At 43.3% G+C, this 20,689-nt stretch overlaps 1 protein-coding gene across 1 annotated transcript in view; it reads right to left on the reverse strand.

Annotated features, from left to right (window-relative positions):
• Positions 1-4,242: 4,242 nt before the first annotated feature.
• Positions 4,243-20,689, reverse strand: part of LOC146856337 (intercellular adhesion molecule 1-like) — a 180,497-nt gene continuing 164,050 nt past the window's right edge. The window contains exon 8 of the mRNA XM_085654440.1: positions 4,243-8,154. Coding sequence (XP_085510566.1) covers positions 7,949-8,154 — 206 coding nt within the window. The 3' untranslated portion in view covers positions 4,243-7,948. The remainder of the gene's footprint in view (positions 8,155-20,689) is intronic.

Raw genomic sequence — 20,689 nt, forward strand, 5'->3', positions numbered from 1 at the left:
TAAGCTTGAGTAAAGGATATATGCAAGGAAGGGTAAAAGGGGAAGAAGGTTAGGACTACAAATATGGGCGCCTATTAATAACTGGAAGGAAAATCAGGAAACATCTGGCTAGTTACTGCCTTCTTTCTATTCTATAAGGTGTGTACAATGATTTATTATGAATAGTTGTCTATCTATCCAAAATCTTGATGTATAACTGGTTTTGATTTTAACTCAATAGGGGTTTTTCAATTTCATGTTGTATTCTGTATATTTTATTTTCTAATAGGATAATGTGCTCTGTAAAAAAATGGGGCGAAAAAACTTTTTCAATAAACATATTTAAAAAAAAAAGAAAATGTTATTGTTTTTTTTCCCTTCGTAATGGCGTTGTAAATGACAATGTCTTTTACCCCCCATTGACCCCCGCAAAGCTCATCAGCATGTGCCCTTCATAAAAAGGAATATCTTACATTCGCATCTTAAACGTTTTGCAACAATTCTATAGTTTCACTGTGGTTCTAAATTAAATTGTAAAATAAATGTATATTCTCATAATATTAGCACATTGAATGCATCCAAATACGATATTATTCTTATATTTCTCACATCACTTTGAATATTTTTGTCCAGTCCACTATTTTCCTCCGAGATAAAACCCTGAAAATATCTGCACTAAACACCTCAGCGCCTCATCAGCATACATGCCAACATTTCAGAAGAGCAAAGTGGGAGATTCTTTAAAAAAAAAAAAAAAAATCGGGAGAATGGGGTCTTCAATCGGGTTTCTGTCATGTTTGGACTTTGGAAGTGTGCTGCTGCAGGATCGGACATTTGAAAGCAAATTCACATGTTTTTTTATCACCTTTCAGAAGCATGGAGCGCAATGGCAGGCAGAGAAAGAGGGGGATGCAAGAGTCGTGCACTGGCCTGGCAGGTTGCGGTCAGTGCATACACCCCCCTCCCTCCCCCGTCAGCCCGGGCTGAAACAGCTTCCGGGCACCCACACAGCCCCCCCCTCCCCCCCCCCCCAGTACTTCACAGGTGTTTAAAAGACCATTCGGTTGTTAATGGGACTTTGTTGGTTTTTCACCCCTTCTAGAGCCCCTGCATCGCCACTGACTATTGCTGGAAGAATTAGCACGTTACACATTACCAAGCCCTGTCAGCTGAAACCCCGAGGAATCGGGTTTTTGCTTGCAGGAATCGGGAGGCGGGAGACTAGCCTTCAAATCGGTAGTCTCACGCCTGAATCGGGATTGTTGGCATGTATGCATCAGTGGTAGTAGGCGCTATACAAATACCCATGCAAAGATCTTCTCCCACGGGGCAGAACACCACCCCGGCTCGGTTCCAGTGTATTTTAACTGTCCTAAAGGATGTCAGGAGACTATCACCTGAATCTAAATACCAGGGATCCACACCTTACAGCATTTGCTAAAAAACAAACGTCTGCTGGAAGTTAAATGACACTCGATTTGCGGTCGTGAAACGTCCCCAAAATGTCGGCTGGTCATAACAGAACACAAAGTACGGCGAGCACATTCCATGCCTTTTGCAGCCTGGTGGCGGGTCGAATTAGTAAAAACATGCCTTGACGCTGAGACATGCCGGGATGTAAAAATAGCCTCCCCTTCTGAAGAAAGAGAGCGTCCCCTCCCTCCAGCCGGTGACAGCAGCCGCTCTGAGCTAATATTTGCACTCTTCTGGATGAGGCCTGTAGTAAACATCACCTCACCCCTGGAGTAATCCCCTCCCTGCGCCGCTGCTAGGCAAGGCGCACTAATAACCAGCCTGCTGACAGCGACATAAAAGAGCTGCTCACGGACCCGATTAAATTACTTTATTACTATCATTAATTCGTGTCCGGGCACCTCTGTACCTAACTGTCCTAGAAAAAAAAAACAGCAGTGCGTGAGCAGGAAAGCGCTGCTATGGGGCAGTGTGGAGATTTAGACTGCAGGTAGGTGGAGTAGCTCAGTGAGCTAAGTGCATGCGGAGAATAAGATTTAATCCGAATTGGGAACAGTCTTTTGCTATGTAAAATGCGGTAAAGGACACGTACTAGCTAAAAATAGCAAATCCAGTTATTTGAAACTCTTTCAGGTGCAAGTAGCTCTACGTAATTACTGCATACTTCTGTGCCAGGAAAAAAGTTACGTTTCTGCTTTGCGTGTGTTTTTGTTTTGTGAGCTCGCAGGGCGCATTTCGAACAGCAGGTGGCATGATGTACCAGGGAGTTTTGCAGTGTCACGCTCCACATACATATTGGGCGCTTCGCATTCTACGAAGTCTTCCGTTTAGCTATGACAGCTTTGGCGGGAAATATCACAAGGTCAGAACCAGTATTTATTTTTATTTTTTAAGAAAAACCTTTGTAAAGACGAATGCGAGTGCTTGACTGAGAGCATGTGCAAAACAAAATCACGCAATGTCTGCTAGACATACAGTAAAAATAGACTGAGTTGAGTGGTTGGTGATGAAGGTTAAATAAGCTATGGGGTTAGGGCTGTAGACACAGTTCTAAGATTGGTTCAAAACTGTTCTTAAAAGGAAGGTGTGGCACACCTCAAATGAAAGTAGTGGGTCTGGGAAAGAGTTGCAGAGACCTGTGTGCAACACACGAGTCACATATTCTAAATCAGGCCCCACAAGCCTCTCATTCTTCGCATGACGATGTACTGAGAACTACCGCTTAATAGGAAAACACCCGATCTACAAAACCTTGCTTTTGGTATTTTGAAAAGCGTGTGGAGTTTTCTGGGGTAATGGCTCTGAAGTCTTCTTATGCACAGATATCCACGCAGCACACAGAAAACAGTGATAATGCACAAAAAGACTCGGGCATCAAAATACACGGGAAGGCAGCCGCTTGCTTATATTTGCATCACACTTTCACTTTCACTTTAAGTGAAAGCGTGATGCAAAAATAGATTCGGGCATCAAAATACACAGGAAGGCAGCCGCATGTTTAGATTTGCATCGCGCTTTCACTTTCACTTTAAGTGAAAGCGTGATGCAAAAATAAACATGCGGCTGAGTGAAAACAGATGGCCCCCTAAAGATAAGAAATTGATTGGCGACAGCTGCAAAGCAGACAACCCTGTCCGGATGGGCTGGACAAAAAGGGGAAAGGGCAGCAACAAAATAAAATCATTTCCAATGGCAGGCCACCGTTTAGCATAAATGGTGACGCCTACCAATGAAAAAGAGGGGTGAGGCTTCAAGTCCCCTTCTGACATCTCCTCATTAACTATATGTCTCGCCGAGCGGGCAGCGCATGTAATGCTAGGCGAGACCTAAAAACGAATCAGACTTCAGTCTGCAATGAAAGTGATTGAAAAGACATAACCCGGACTTGATAGCACTGCAATGCCATAATAATAGCAACATGCGCTAAATAACAATAGCCAGCCACGGTCCGTGCAGGTAACATTTAATTTTCCCTCTGCATCATCCCTCGAAATTCCCCCTTACCTGGCCCCTCCGCCCCACCGCAGTTACCTAAATGGACCACGGCTGCCAATAACAATATGTTTAGTTTATATCTCATCTATGCAGAATCATGATGCCCTTAAATGTCATATTTACATCTTGCATCCCTAGTGCTGTGAAGGGTTCTATGGCGCTACATCAATAATATTGCATCCAGCACATTGCCTACCACCACTTTATCTTGTTAAGTATATTGTGACAATTTGTCCCTCTGCATTGTCTACCTAACCCTATAAATTATTGTATTCGTCTATTATACTTACCTTACGATTAGGTTAAAGCAAAAGTATTGTGATGCAATACAATGAATGAGATATAGTAGGTATATACCACTGAGAAGGAATATGCTTTCACAGAAGAAGTCTGAAACCCTTGCTGCAGATTTTCCACCGAGGTTGCAGATTTGTAGTTACTCTGCTTATGCCCAGCACCTTGGAGAGGCAGGCCAGCACAGTGTCAAGAAGGCCTTTCAGTTTGTTCATCCTGGCCTGCTCTCCTCGAAAGGTCAAAGAGCAAAATAAGGCCCATGAAAATGGCGGCGCTCGCTCGCTCACAGTTCAGCCTCTCTGCATCCTCCGCCAAGGATGAAGGTCTCTGCAAGCAGTTTGACGTCACAGTAGGACAACAGCTTTCTGTAAGATAAACATACACTGAACGGACTTTGCAGTCTGTAAACTGTTTAAAATGCTGAACCCATCAGAGCCATAAACAGCATGCTAAAATAACATCTGGGGTAGTCTGAATTTGCTACAAAAAGGAATCAACGTGTGTATTTGACTGTTTTATTAAACAAGATTTCATTTCTGCTTTTCAAAAGTTTTTAAAAGCTTTTTTCCAATAATTAATGATTGTCGTTTTGCCAGCGTGCCATTCCATAAATAAAAATTAAGGGGCAGATTTATGAGCCCCTTGCGCCACTTTTGCGTCACTTTTCCCATGTTAAAAGTGACGCAAAAGTGGCGCAAGGGGCTCATAAATCTGCCCCTAAGTGTACTAGCTCTTTAGAAAATGATACCGCAGCATGAGTCGGTGATGGCAGTGTCCTCTTTGCCTAGAACGGCAAAGCTCATTCCTGCAGCTTTGTCTTAAGCATTTTACACGCAGAAAAGTGAAAAAGTCCAGCTTGCTCTTTCATACTGGCATTCCCCAAACTTAAATAGTTTCCAGTAGGTTTTCGTTTAATTGTCCCTGTCTTCTTGCGGATAAACTTCCAGATTGAAGGAATGGAAGTATAATAAACCTGTCTGCGTACATAGAGGGTGTTTAAATGTAGGTTGCTTAGTAATCTGCACAGCTCCTAAATACATTTTAGTTTATATTTTTTTTTTATCGAAGATTATGAAAACTTTCCAGTCTTACCTGCAAGTTTGGGCAACTTTTTCCACAAATGTTGCGCCTGGAGTATTTTCAAAGTACATGCTTTATAACTTACGTCTGTAGATGCTTGGCTTACATCTTACATCAGAAGTGTTGTAAATGTTTAGGTCTTAAGAGCTGGCTTTTAATCTTAGGTCTGTCATATGCCAAAGTCATAAGGTGTATACCTTATGAGTTTTGGACAAGTTGGATTTGCATGTACTATTAGTAGTTTCCTGAAGAGAGGCATCTGGTATGCTGGGTGTACATCTTACGTCAGTAGTATAATCAAGGTGTACGCCTTATATGTTTGACTTTTATCTTCCGTCAGTCTTTTTGCTAAGACCTACCCTGTTCGATTGTGTTTAAATCTTATGTCTGCATTACTGTGAACATGGAGCAGGATTGGTTCACTTGGGAGAAACGTTTTCCGCATAACCATCTGCATAACAACTGATAAACCAGTATCTTAAATCATGTTTTTAATTACTGCCTGATATGCAAAAGATAATGTAGAAGGTGCTCCAAAAAAAGGCGCACTGAAAGTGGCATGTGAGAAAAATGCAAAAGTGCACTAGAGTTTCTTAAAAAGAACCACATTCCAACAACATTGTTAACAAAGTCAAATCAGTTTGTAATTCATAATGTTATGGGATGGGTTCCACCACTCTATCAATCTTCTGCGGATAGTAGGTCATGGAATAGCCAAAAGAAGGGCCATAGCAGTTGGGCACAGGGTAGATGGAGGACAAAGGAGACAAGAAAGGGGCAAAAGGAGTAAAACGGAGGAGAGAAGCGGGTGAGAGGAGCGGGAGCAAGCCACACCGGTCTCTAAACCAGCCGCTTCCACACCACGTGGCTCTCAACCAAACGCAGCAGGTGCCTTCCACACTTCACTCGCCCCTACCCCATACCTCCTGTTGAACCTATACCCTCTTACGACATCCCTCTGTGCCTCCTTGTGGCACCTTGAGCCAGAGAGATGGATTACCCAGCATGCCCAACTTCCCAACCTCCTGGGCAATCCATGCCTCTCACCATAACGCAAGCCCCGCTGGTCATCTCCGACTGAGCTCCATCACGCTCCAGGCCCTGGTCCTGCCTCGTGCACTATCAGGCAAGACCTTTGTGCACACAGACCGGTCTGTCACATGAGCCAAGCCTGGTTCACTTCTTCTTCTGCCCCATCTGCCGAATAATAATCTTCTTCTGGATCCTTGCGGATCTTGTTGCTCCTATGGACCTGAAATGACTCAACTGGGCTAAATGAGGCTCGGAGCTCAGCTGCAGCCCATGGCGCCAGCAGCCTTCTCCTCCCCTCCTCCTCCTTCTTGGATGTGAATAATCAACTTTTGTCAGCTTCCGTCAGCGTCAATCTTCAGAGGTCTGATAAGGCTGAAGGGGGGCTTGACCTTCTGAGATGAGGGAACCTCCCACAAAAATCTGCGAAGAGCTTGGGCGTTACCATAGACAGTGACCTAACTTTGAAACCTCAGATAGGATCTGTGATCTCAACCTGTTTCCTGATGATCAAGAAAATTAAAAAGATGTTGACAGAGTAGTACAATGATTCAACACGAAGAACTCGTGATTCCAGTTCAGTTTTTTGACATTGTAGTACATTTTAGTCAAGTTAATTTGTCAAAGTTTCGACCACCCAGTAACTCACATAGGGGTTTTCTTCAGGACAAAACCCAGGAGCAACTTCCCTTCTACTGATAATCGTACAAAGGAAGCCCTCTGGTGGTGAAGAGAAGTTGGTTTGCATAAATCCGCCACACTGGAATAGCAGATGTTCAAATCACTTGGTGCGTGCTGGTACGTACCGAAGCCAAAGCTTTCAACCACCGAGGATCAGTAGAAAGGTTGTTCGGCATCTAAAACTAGTCACTCTCGCTGCACCATTTTTGGAACACCTACTACATTTCTTTTGCATATTAGAGAAAAACATGCAGTAATTAAAAGCCTGTTCTAGGATACTGAAATGTATTTTGCCATAGAAGCATAGGCAAAAATGCTTCTCTCAAGGGAACCAGGTCCCCAGGGATACCTGATAATTTTGGTTTTGTATTACTGTAAAGGCATACGAATGCCTTATACATTGAGCTTATATCTGACAAATGCAGTAGCACCTTGTGTAAAGCCATTCACTGGTGCAAACCACAAATACATAACTGTTTTAGGAATCCATGTGCAACATCTGACACTCAATAGACCGTTTCCATTTTTAAAACACCACCAAACTCACCCAACCGTCTACTAGCAGAGCTCATATTGGCAATCGTGAGAATCAATTTTTAGTTATCAGCTGCCCTGGTGGAGCAACAAATACATTTGTCACTACAGTAATTCATTTAGACAGTCCCACATTCAGGCACAAACAATAATGTCAAAAGAACAATGTCAAACGGAATAAAATACAGCGGCTTCAAGATCACACACTGTGTAAGTGGAGACACAGGTCTTCAATGTAGCAAAGGTAGAGTGTAGGGCTGGCTCCTAACACGTATGGCCTGGACACCTCTCTATTGACTTGCAGCTGTAGAATTGCTTCGGCATGCAAAAGCCACCTCACAGCCTCCCCAAATGGATTGTGTACTCCAAGGAGTCAGAAGTCTCTTCATGATGAGTAGTGTGAGAAGCTTACACTGCTGCGCATTAATTAGCCTCCAGTATGACCCCTGTACTATATCCACTCCTAGATTATATCCAGCATCTTGAGGTGATTTCAATTTGCAGTGCACAACATTAAAAAACTCACTATCCAGTGGAGACGCAACATACAGTATTTGAAAGTGTCTGTTTGCAATTTTGAGGGCATGGTTGAGAGGGCTAGTGATTCCTTTTTTAACCCAACAATGCTTGGGGTGATAAACCTCTAATATCCATAAGCACAGAGAACTTTGACAGGATCTTTGCAGTCTGCTACTTGGAGTTTCAAATACTAAATCTGTCAGGCAATTCAGGCATCCCATTGCTCCACAGTTTGATGTTTCAATTGTAATTTTCAAGATCTCTTCAATGAGAGTCACTTAATCTCTTCTGTCACAGGGCTTCTCCAGGTCCCTTCTTCCTACGCACAGGCTGTTGAAAAGGAATCCCTTGCGGGGCACTAAACTCACATCTCGAACGCAAGAACTTTATTCTCCTGGGGAAGGAGGCTGTCTCTGGTTGCAGGCTTCTTTGCCTTCTGTTTTGATTTCTGCAATTCATACTTTCGGATTTTCTTAGCCCTGTTCCACAGATAGTAGGCCACTCCGCCAGCTACCGCAGCCACCAATCCTACAGATCCCAGAACCAGGCCAAGGATTAAAGGCAGTGTGTCTGCAACAGAAGGGACATGGTAAAGGAAACAGTTACAGATTGTAAAATTGCCACTGCTCAAATTCAAGGGGAAATGTGTCAAACTTATGATTCTATCAAAAAGCCTAAAAACATCTCTTAACATTTTGATAATTTCTTTAACATTTATTAGATTTAAACTTTCTCCTTCATGATTTTTCCTTCCACCTTTGGTTATACATTTCATGGCAGTCAGAATCTCACACAAAACAATTACTTTCTAGAAACAGATTTTAGAAAAAATATCATTTTTCTAATTAAATAATGATACGCATAATATTCACAAAATTCTTTAACAGCTTGTGTTTGAGTATTTCAGTGAGCATTCAGATGGCATCAAGATTCGCCACTCATACTGGCAGTGAGCCAAGGAGAAATATCAGGAAGGAGGGATCTCTTATATTAAGATCTCCATATTTGATGATGCATCAACATATTGAATAATGAGGTCTGTAATCCATGTATAGACCTGATGAAGAAGACTCATAACTCAAAGAGAGTCCTAAATGGGAGGAATGCAATGCAAACAAATTCATTTTCTGCATTCATTCAATAGATGGCTGATATTTTTAGACTGTGAGGATAATATTACTCAAGCAGCCACTTCACCTCATGGCCTATTTTGAGATTTGAAATCTATTGCATTTGAGAAGCATGCTGATTTCCATGCTATTACCAAATGTGTGCTCATTATGTTGAAATTTGTGTGAATATTATTTAACAAAAAATATTCGGTAGGGTGGGAGACGGGAGGGGGGTTGTGCTGAGTTTCTCAGCTTTTCTTAGAGACTTGAACACTTAAAATGTTTAGAAATATACTTGATTACATCCCAGACCGAAATGCAACTGTATTCTTTTTAATGGCTTCGACATGGATAATAGGGAAGATGTGATGTACTTAACTAGTGAAGTAGTGTGGCTCACTGGTTAGAGGCGGCAGACCCGAAGGCAGAGGACGGCCCGGGACCAGGGTTCAATTCCCGACGCGGCAGGGTCTTGGACCAGGGTCAGCGGACTCGATAATTCTCGCCTCGGTGCCTACACTAATCAGGGATCGCACTCGGCAACTCTGGGCATTAGCTTGCCTCATCTTCACAATGGCCCCCCCAGACCGCCAGGGATGCCTGGTCTCACCTTGGAGATTCCCGTCAGGGACCATCTCTCAGGGAAAGCCAGGACGGGTTCCCCAGCGGTCGAAGCGCGGAGATACTCCTCCGGGAGTCGATTCTAGCGCTATATAAGCCCACAATACAATACAACTGTATGTTGTTTTCAATAACTGCTCAATAAAAATAATTTTGAGAAAAAAAAAATATTCTGATATTCTTTTTGGGAAATCTGTATCTTAATAGGTATTGTTTAGTGTGAGATTTTAGCTGGCATGAAATATATAATTAAAGTAACATAAAGACTTACCCCGTAGTACAGGGATATACTCTGTTCTCATAAATACTACAAAGGACAAATGCACGAATATTAGATTTAAACTTCTCACTGTTGTGTTTTATTAAACCAAGCATTCATTTCCTATATATCTTCCCTTTCACCATTACAGATTTGGCCTTGCTGACCCATACACATAAAAGCACAAACAGCTGCAAGGCTACTTCAATGAGCTCCGTCTACAGCATGCCGCGGCTATCTACTTAGGTTCTCACAGTATTCAGGAGCTATCAGCCGGCCATAACTAGAAGTGGGCAAGTCAGCAAATTCAAGGAGAGAGCTGAACCAACGCCAAGTAAGACGTCTAGCTTGGCTCTAAGAGCCAAAGTACGAGCCAAGCCATCAAAAGATTCAGCATGTACATCATGCAACAAATGTCACGAAGAAATGTAATAAAGACTCTTTATACTATGAAACAATCAAGAATGCCCTCATGCTTTGATGACGTTGCCACGAGTTACCCAAGAAGAGTCCGTTTGCCATATACCCTGTATGTATGGCCGATAATGTTATTGAATGTGAAGCAAGATTATTTTAAATTAACCATGAGTTGTTTCAGTGTGCTCTCAAATTGATTGGTTAAGGAAAGTGTTACATAATGGGGAGATATATGCCTATTTAGTAGTATGGCTATGGGCACTCCTTCTGCATATGGACATATGAGAAACCAGTGTTCACCTTTGTTTAAAATTAGTTATGCTTATCAGTTAAGCCATGTTACTTACCTGTCGATGATACAAACAAAAGCAATCGACCCATTGGTAGCACCTTGGGGCTACATTATTGACATGCATATTGGTCATTTGTTATTTATTATTATTTGACTTGCACATGCGATTTACAGTTGGAAAAAGGTATGGAACTGATATATTAACTGCTTTTCCATTCCCTCCAGCCTGGTGATCTGGTGTATGTGCAAGTGTACCTTAAAAAGATAGCTGGCCAGCAGAACTGATGCGGCGTGTACCAAGTCTTGCTCATTGTGAACACTGCTGTTAAATTCCAGAGTCTGCCAACCTGGATTCACTCCTTGCACCGCAAGTGAGCTCGGCCTCTTAGGGCCAATGGAGCTTCAGCGATTGAGCTGAGGCCTGAGACAGCCACTTAGGCATCTGCAGACGCCCTCTCTGCTACAGCTTCATTGTACGCTGGTGGGACGAAGTATTTGGGCACTGCCTCTTTGCCTGTTTCCTCATTTCAGGATGGTGTCCCAGCAGCCTTCTATTGTTACTATCTCCGCCCCCTGTAAACAGCCTTCCCTTCCCAGGCCCCCGATCCCGTTGTGGGTCTGGCCTGATGTATTTGCTGCTGCTCCGCGTATTTGGCTGGTGGTGAGATGCATTCTAGGGGAGGAACAGGAAGTTACACCTAGACCACATTTTGCAAAGACTCCCCTGGTACAAATTCCCCGCTCAGCCTACAAGGGCAACTCCTACATCTTGCTGTTATAAAAATATAGGCAGACAATTAATTATTCTTGCTGGGTCGGCCAGTCCATGCCTATTGATGTAGGAGACAGCATCCCTTTGATCAGGGTACCAAGCGGTGTTAGTAAAACTTGTTTGCAGCTTTAGCATGTGGACCACAGACTGCCCCAGTGTGCTAGAATCTCCCCATCTTTCTTCCCAGGCCTAGAAAAGTTTAACAATCCTCTTAATCGCAATATGGCAGACACTACTCACCTCACAATTACTGAGCAAGGATTAATTTAGAGCACCGAGGAGCAAACATATCCAGTATACCAGTCGGACATAGTAAATGTGACTTAACAGTAAAAAACATTCTCTTTGATCAGTCCCCATTTGAGCATTGCTTTCCTTAAGGACTTAAGGCTCACTAGCTTACACTTGGTTTCCTCTGGACTCTACGGAAATGTATTTTCCGAGGAACATTGTGCCTGCTATAAGACATTTTGATGATCATGCTTTAAAATGAAAAAGGCGTCGGAGAACTTTTGCACCCACTTCTGGATTTTTTTCAGTCCCAATTTCTATTTAAGATATTACTGTTTCAAACGAGATAAGAAGAAATGCGGAAATCTTAGAAAAGATAGTAAATTCCACCACATTAGATTTAGGATTAGTAACAGATGAATGCATACTGCAAGAGGTTAGTTCAGAACAGGATGCCTGTATGACACCTTCTGGCAGCCAAAGTGGGGATTTGTACCACTGTAGGAACCAAGTGTTGCACTCACCATCCCTAAGCATCCCATAGCATACATTAGCAGATAGACCATATTAAAAGAAAGGGTGAAGAAACTACATGAAATGCACATAGGCTCGGATTTGAGTCCAAGGGGCATTTGGACATGGTTGGGGGAAGTGTTCGGCCCTGTCACACGGCTGACACCTAATGGAGTCTCTCAGGCTGCTTCTAGGTCTGGACGTTCGGGTCTTCACAGTCATATGGCCTGATTTAGATCTTGGCGGATGGGTTACTCCATCACAATGGTGACGGCTATCCCGTCCGCCGAAATATAAATCCCATGATATCCTATGGGATTTATATTTTGGCGGACTTGATATCCGTCACAGTTGTGACAGACTAACCCGTCCACCAAGATCGAAATCAGGTCCTTTGTCTGCCACAGGTGCAACCCCTTCCAGTTGCCATGTTGCCATCGACACTAGATAGAGCCTAGCAGAAAGGGCCTTTCGGAAAGAGCCACAAAGGAGTTAAAAGCCCTAAGGCAAAAAACCTCTGAGATGGCATCAAGAAACGAGGACAGGTCAGAGGTACTTGGCTTGAGGATCAAAGAACCAGCCAGCAGAAAGAGTAGGTGCATCCAGCTGTAATCTGAAGTCGTCATCAGTAATCACAAAGTTAAAGTAGAAAAGCAAATGAGGAACCTGAAGGAAGAAAGGCTGACAGACAAGAGACTGAACTGGAAAAAGCCCAAAAGAAAGTCAGGAGCAAGGGAACATGAAAAAACGACTTGAAGCATTCTGATGAAGAGCAGAGAAGATTACCTCCTTGTATTTGCCAGAAACAGGAAGCTGCTTCTGAAACGAACTTCCATATTGGATTGGGTAGTCGTCTTTAGGAATCTGCAATGTGGTTGTCCATCTTGGATTGGTTCAATAATATCTTCCAAGAGATCATTACTGAGGGATCTTGGGAAGGGCAGAGCACGTTTCTCAGTGAAGAACCCCCAGTGAGAGGAGCGACGGACAAGGAGATTGTACAGAAGGACACCCGCCGAAATGTAAGTTTATTTAGGGAAAAGAGCGGCCCGACAGTGCTCTAGAGCAGAGGGAACAGAGCATAGGTGTGATCAGGAGGAGACGGCATGCGGCACAGCGGCTGTCGTAATGGCACAGCAGGCTCTGGGGGAATGAAGGTGTTTAAATTTATTATCAGTATTCTTTTAATTGGGATTATGTTGCTATCAAATTAGTATTGTCCACCATCTAACGCTGATGCAAAAATAAAGGCCCTGCCAACACTTTTACTCTTGCTATCTCTGAGGATAATTAGGGAGGTGAGCATAGTGAAATAATTTTTTTTTAAAGTGAGATTATGTATAGATTGAAGAGTTTCCTCCCGACAAAAGGTGGGCCTTGAAAACATACTCTATTGTATTATATTATAATCAATATACTGGTGGAGAGAAATGTATGTAACTATAAATACACGTTTATGTATGTATTCACCATGTGGCAGCTAGAAAAATTGTCTCCTGTTAAAAGTTTTACTCAGTTTTGAGTTTGCTGATAGATTCATTGGGCCATGGTAGCCCCGGCAACCATGATACTTTTTGGTGTACATTGCACCTTTCAGTAAAAGTAGCCTTGTTTTCAAACCTGTCAAAGGAAAGCAGGGTTTTGTGAAAAGAATAGAGTTAGTATTTGTGGATAGGAATGCAATATTTCCTTGAGGGCTGTCCGGTGCTTCCCTGGAGAAAAACCTGCATGCCAAATATGTTTTCACTGAACCCAATTAATTTTAAAAACCAATCAGTTGCTGTTCATCTCCTCACATTGACTTGTATTAGGAGAAAAGGCATATTTACTAGACCGACAATGCCATGTTTTACCCACTGCTCCAACTCACCCCTTTCTAATGTGAGCCCTGGTAAGTTGAAATGACAATTCTCTCGGATACTTTTGCTTGGCTGCCTGGAAGTCTGTAATAAACGCTGTTTGGGATGCCCTGTGTGTTGTGTTTTAATTTAAAAATCACATACAGATCTAAGCTGTAATTGCTAAGGCGTGCACACTTTATTAAATGTGCGCTCAAGCAATCACATACATATCTGTGCCATAATTGCAAATGTGTACTGGCTATGCTGATAAGGTGCAGACGAATAGCCCGAATCCTTAAGTAATGTACATATCTACACCTGTAGGTGTACTCCTGTGCATCGTTGTATTGTAGATGTATCTCTTTAAAGAACTCACAATGTTGAATCCCGCCAGTTCCTTCCAATTTCCACCCTGGGCGGGAAAGGGTCTAAAAAGGTTTGTGAATATGAAGAAACTCGGGAGTTTGTGGGTGTTTCCAAACTTTCCAGGGCCGTCTGCTCTGAGACACTGTTGCAGGAATTCGACATGGAAAATATTACACTATTGTTAGGTAATATTGTGTATGAGTGAATGGATTACAAGTGGAAGGTCACCTTTTGGGAATACCCTGTAAATTACTGACTTTGTGAATCATGCTCACAGATTATTAGATTGATGGCAAAGTACTCGTTTTTAAATTGCTTTTTCTTTAAGTGCATTTTTGTGCATAACAATATTCGTATTGCTGTTGCATCATTGACTAAATTTGAAGCGTTACTGGTGAACCAATCAATAATGGCAGAATACATACTTGACTGCCACGCTATAACAAGGAGCTGTTTCTTAAGTAATTAGCAGGAGTCCCACAGTGTAAATTTAAAATAAACCTAATCCTGGTCTCCAGGGCAAGTATGAAAACATAGATGGAATTGGAAGAAAAATAAAGTGGGGGCAACTTTCAATAGTGTGATACAACGTTTGTGCACCTCGCTTCCACCGCAGATCTTTGTCTCAAGGGTCGGAATCTAGGTAAAAGAACGCGCAGATAAATGCCGAGACCGTACCACATGCGGGAGACAGTTTCCAACTTTGGTAGGCTAGCTCAGTGAGCTGACGCACTCGCTGACTAGAAGTACGTGTCACCGGTAAGTCAAAGCTTCTAAATTGACCATCGACAACTGGGTCTTGTGAGGCTCAAAAATGAATTAATTAGTGAGCAATGTTTTCCAATATGTTTATTAATAATGATTATAGTAAAAGACCCGCGAGAGAGAACGGTTCTGCGGTGTTCTTCAATCTAATGTATGTATTTCCTCTATATGCATTTCTTTTTCTGGCAGCTTGCGCCACCTCGTGGTCGTTTAGTATTCTTCCGCCTAATGGTTAACAGCCATGCCTGGTGGATTCCATATTGCTATGTATTCTGATGGTGAACTGGCTTATTCCGCGCTCTCCTCCTTAGCGCTAACATTCCTCCATATCTCATGCACCCGAGAGGAGCGCCGGATAGGGTGGAGGAAGAGGCTGAGGGCTCGCTTCCAAGTGGACTCTAACTGCTTCTGCTCTGGGTTCATCCTTTGATTTCTCATCAATCTAGCGCTCTGAAGTAACGGTAAAGCACTAAGAATGCGCCTCATAAAATGTCTGAGTTAATAGATACATAAGTGAACCCCCATCAGGTTGGGACGCATAATGCCCTCTGTACAGACATGCTTTCTCTTAAATAGCTGCATTAAAATCACAGTTTCTGTTCTGTAATTTATACTCCCATCAAGGTGACATTATGGGTACCCCAGGGGTGGCGTAGCGAGGTGCAACTAGGAGAAATGTTTTAATTTCTCCTCGTTTTTGTTCCTCTTTCAATGCGTGCTGCATTCTACTGCACACATTGGAAGAGGAAATCACCTCAAATGATTGTTTTGTGCAGGAAGGTACCCCTTCCTACACAAAAACAATCTCCCCACGACCCAGGCATCCTTGCACCATGGTGCAAGCGTACCTGCACCGGCGCATGGCAGCAGTTTGTGCGACAGCGCAGCGGGAAGTAGAGAGATGCGACATATTGTTGTAAATATGTCGCATCCCTGTGCTTCGAAACTAACGCAGCGCAGCAAAATGACTTGCAGCACTGCGCTGCGTTAGTTTCTTGTAGATCTGCTCCCAAATGGTCTAAAATATATTTTAGCTTTATAGGGATTTTGAGTTGTTAAAAGACATTGGGCACTTTCTTTGCATGAATGTTTTAGCCACGTAAAGGGAATCTATACTAACCACGGCCTGGAAAAAACCAGTAATGATTTAATTTGATTTAAACATTTATATAGCGCACAACTGCCCGTAGGCGTCTAGGCACTCGTACCTGTTGGAAAGTAAAAGGTTACCACGCAATCTAGGGATTGAAAGGTTATTTTACAAAAAGCCAAGTTTTTAGAGATTTTCTAAAGGCCAAAATTGTTGGGCAATTCTTTATCTCACTAAGAAGCACGTTCCAGGTTTTAACAGTCCCTAACATGAAGCTTCTTCCGCCTCAGCAAGCTCTCTTGACTCTGGGAGTTTGTAGGCATTTGCAGTGAGCCGACCTCAGATTTCTAGTTGGTATATACCATTTCAATTGCTTTTTCAAGAAGTCAGGGCCCACCCCATGGAGTTAACAGAGGTACTTTGACGGCGGACTGCTATTTCTGCACCTCACATTAGTTTCATTTATTTCAGATGTCCTTGCGCAACAAGCCCTGGCACCAGCCGTCAGTTGATGCCTCTGTAAATCAGATCCTAAGCAGTGGAGGGGTTGGGCGTGCGCCAAGTGATGAAGTCTAAAAAGTCAATATTTGATTTTCAAGTAAGTCTTTATTTGCAATCAGTTAGTTCTCTCGAAAATGGACATTTTACGGTCAGCCAACGCGTTTCGTTCTCAGGATGAGAACTTCGTCAGGGCTCAATGGACGTGTGTCCTTCTGGTAAGTAACGGGAATATATTGGAAATTATTTCCACTCCAAAGGTATAGTGGATGCAGTTCAGCCTAGCTCCAACTAGACCTCTTACTTAGCGCTCGTATATGTGATCGCTGATTCTGGCAGGAGAACCCCTAATCTGAGAATTTTCTCAGTGGCCGACGGAGGCCCTGTGATAGCCCTAGTGTTTCCAGAGTTAATGCCTGGAACACCAACTTGACTGATGGATCACATATTCGAGCTCTAAGCAAGAGGTCTAGTTGGAGCTAGGTTGAACGGCATCCACTATACCTTTGAAGTGGAAATAATTTCCAATATATTCTCGTTACTTACCAGAAGGACACACGCCCATTGAGCCCTAACGAAGTTCTCATCCTGAGAACGAAACACGTTGGCTGACCGTAAAATCTCCAGTTCCGAGAGAACTAACTGATTGCAAATAAAGACTTACTTGAAAATCAAATATTTACTTTTTGGACTTCATCACTTGGTGCACACCCAACCCCTCCACCCACCCCATGGAGTGTCTTGAAGGCTAGACATTGGGCTTTGAATATCATTCTCTTGTCCACAGGGGGCCAATGCAGGGTCTTCAAATTAGGCGAAACCGGCTGGAATTTCGAGATATCCAGCAGCAATCTGGCCACTGCATTTTGAAGCCATTGTAGCTGTTGAAGGTGCTGCTTTTGGATCCCTACGTACAGAGCATTTCCATAGTCCAATTTGGACAAAGCCAGTGCTGTCACCTGGATTTTTACTGACTCCCATGGAATGAAGGGGCAGATTTTTCTAATCATCTTCAGGATGAAAAAGATTGAGGAAGTGAGAGAACTAATCTGATTTTTGAAGGTCAAATTATCGTCAAAGATAACACCTACATTTTTAGCCTTATTTACCAGAGTTGGGGTGTCTCCCAGGCAGGTTGGCCACCATCTGGGTGTCCAGAAAGAGGTACCTGAGCCAAATAAGAGGACCTCAGTCTTTCCATTCAGTTTCAGGCAGTTCAGACTCATCCACTGATGTACCTGAGACATACAGAGATTAAAACGATCTGCTGTCTCTTCAATGTTGCTGGATACTGCAACCACAATTTGGGCGTCATCAGCGTATGAGACCACTGAGAAACCACATTGCCTGATGATTTTGGCCAGAGGGGAGACATACAGATTGAACAACGTAGGGCCATGGGCCGAGCCCTGTGGCACCCCACAAGGGAGCGAAAACTGTTCTGAGGCGAAGGCCCCGGCTTCAACTGATTGGACTCTGTCAAAAACGAAGGAGATCAACAGTTTAAGAGCCAATCCTCTAATTCCTAATTCTGAGATTCTGTTGATTAAAATAGCGTGGTTCACCGTATCGAAGGCCACCAACAGATCTAATAATATCAGTAAAGCCCTCCCCCAGCATCTAAAATAGATCTCAGTTCTTCAGTGGCCATAATCAAGGCTGTTTCTGTACTATGCTCCTCCCGGAAACCGTATTGCGATGGATCCAAAAGTTCCTCGAAGGAGATAAAGGTTAAGAGTTGCATATTTAATATTTTCTCCAGGACTTTTGTGGGGAAGGGTAGTCTTGAGATGGGTCTATAGCTGCTAGGCTCAGCCGGGTCCAGATCAGGTTTCTTCAGGAGCGGCAAGATTGATGCTATTTTCCATGCCGCCGGGAAAATGGCTGAGCCAATGATCCCTTTAAACATGATCCATAATTGCTCACTGACCACTTCAGGGACCATATGCAATATTTTCGGAGGACAGGGATCTTACAGGGGCCCAGATTTGGAGGTCATAACCACCTGTATGATCTGCTCAATGGTAGGTATGGAGAAACAAGTCAGCAGGCGAGAAGGGGAGAGTAGCATGCCCGCTGAGGGCTTCCCAATCAATGTATTGCCATATCCACTAAGATCTTTATACACTGCCTCCACTTTGTCCCTAAAAAATTGAGCCAGTAGATTGCAGAACTCATTGCTGCTATCCTTCCTCGGAGGCTCTGGGAGTTTAGCTGAGCTTTACACTGGTAGAAACAATTCCTTGGTTGAGTTCTTTGCCAGTTGTATTTTTGATGTAAAATATTTGCTTTTCTCTTCCAGAAGTAATTTTTTATAATCAGTCAATGATTGCTTATGTTGTGTTTTATCAGTTGTATCATACTTCAGTCTCCACCTTCTTTCCTTCCTTCTACAAATCTGTTTCTGATTTCTTAATTTCTCAGAGAACCAGGGTTCTGATGGCTTATTCCGCCTATTAGAGAAGGTCTTGATGGGGGCCAAAGGATCCACCGCATTTTTAATCCAGGTAGAAAATCTGTAAGCTGCCATGTTAACGTCTGTAGACAGGTCTGGCTGGGTTCCAGCTAGGGAAGTTTGTAAGGAGGGGGTGTCAATATTGCTCCAGTCCCGCCCTTTGGCTACAACACCAGGGTTGCAAGATTTTGTGGAGTGTTGGTTGATACTCATAGAGAACATTATAGCCTTATGATCTGACCATGGGACAGGTAATACTTCTGACACCTTTAAGTTGGGGTTAGACATAAATATACCATCTAATGTCTGTCTTTCGAGTAGCTTGTTCAACAATCTGTCTAAGAGAAATGCCGGCCATAGCGTCCGCCAGGAGGGCTGTATCAGGTTCATTCTGTTTTTCTAAATGATAATTAAAATCTCCTAGCACAGAAAAGTCTGCTGCAGCGCAGCTAGATTCAATGAATGGACTGATGGAATCTAAAAAAGTGGCTCTACCCCCTGTTGGCCTATATACCAGCAGGCCCTTGAATGCATAGGTTGGACTTTGTGTGTTCCAAAAGGACAGGACTTCACAATCTGTTGTACTTCCTACTGCTGAGCCCGAGACCGCTAGATGATCTCTGTATATAATTGCTAGGCCCCCGCCCCTCTTGTCAGCCTGGTCGGCTTTAAGAATAGCATAGCCCGCCGGGATGGCCTGCCCCAGATCTATATTTGCAGTTCTATCAGCCCTAGTTTTTGTCAGAAATGCTAGATCCAGTTTGTGGGACCCTTCAATTTCTGCAAATTCCAGTGTTTAACCAGGGACCGTGCATTAATAAGCATAGCCGAGATCAGCTTTGTGTTTCTTGCTTGCAGCTGTTTGTGCCAAACCTTTTTTGATTTTGGCAAAGCTGAAAGTTAGCTTGCACTATTTACCCTGTCTAGGTTCACTCTGTAAGTCAAGCAGTGCGCACATAGACTAATTATCTGCCCTGTTGAATGACAGGAAAGCCTCTCTGGAATATTTGCGACCAGGACCATCACCCAACAGAAAACGGACAGGGGTTATGGCCTTGAGCCCGGCCCGAGCATGGACAGGTGCAGACGGGCTTGCCTTAGGCGCGCCTTCAGTGCGTCAGCAGCGCGTCTCCTCAGGCATCTCCCTAAATAGGTGTATGTGGCGGGAAACAATGCCCCGACCCACCTGGAAGTTTGTGCATAGTGCGGTACGTGGCAGGAAAGGCACGTTTGATCTAATACGCCCTCCACTCAATCGGCACCAGCCGTGACGGTACGGGGCTCAACCTCACCACCAGTGTCCAATCAAGTTGTGATGGAAACATGAAAACACTTTCTGGTGCCTGGCATTTGTGCATGCCTGCACTCCATCCAGTGTGTGTGAGGGGAATAATCAAATTAAGAGACACTTTGCACCTCTGTAATGTGAGTAAATTCATGAAAAAATTGAAAAGTTTCTTTTTTCCTTTATCTCAGCGAGAAAGATTAGAGTTGTAACTAAGCATTTGGATATCTGAACTTTTCAATTGTTTTATGTAGCTGCATTTATAAAAAAAGGTATTCCTTTGTAAGGTTCTCAAATTTACTGCTGCTGTGAGGCACTTTGGTATCGTTGGCACAAATTTGCAACAATCAAAACTGTAGTGGGTCTTGGGATTTCCTGGGTACTTTACAAACATATGCTTGAGGGACCAAAGAGACGAAGTTGTGCTTTAAAAACTGCACGAAGAATCAGAGCCTTGGTTCCAGCCTGTTTCTTTGCATGCACTACTGTAGTCCTTCTCTTTAGGACAACATAATAGGGGAGAGGATGTAGCCTTACGGCTAGAGCTGCTGACTTTGGAGCTTGGGAACCGGGTTTGAGCCTCGGCAT

Source organism: Triturus cristatus, chromosome 4_1 (assembly GCF_964204655.1).
Source record: "Triturus cristatus chromosome 4_1, aTriCri1.1, whole genome shotgun sequence".
NCBI lineage: Eukaryota > Metazoa > Chordata > Amphibia > Caudata > Salamandridae > Triturus > Triturus cristatus.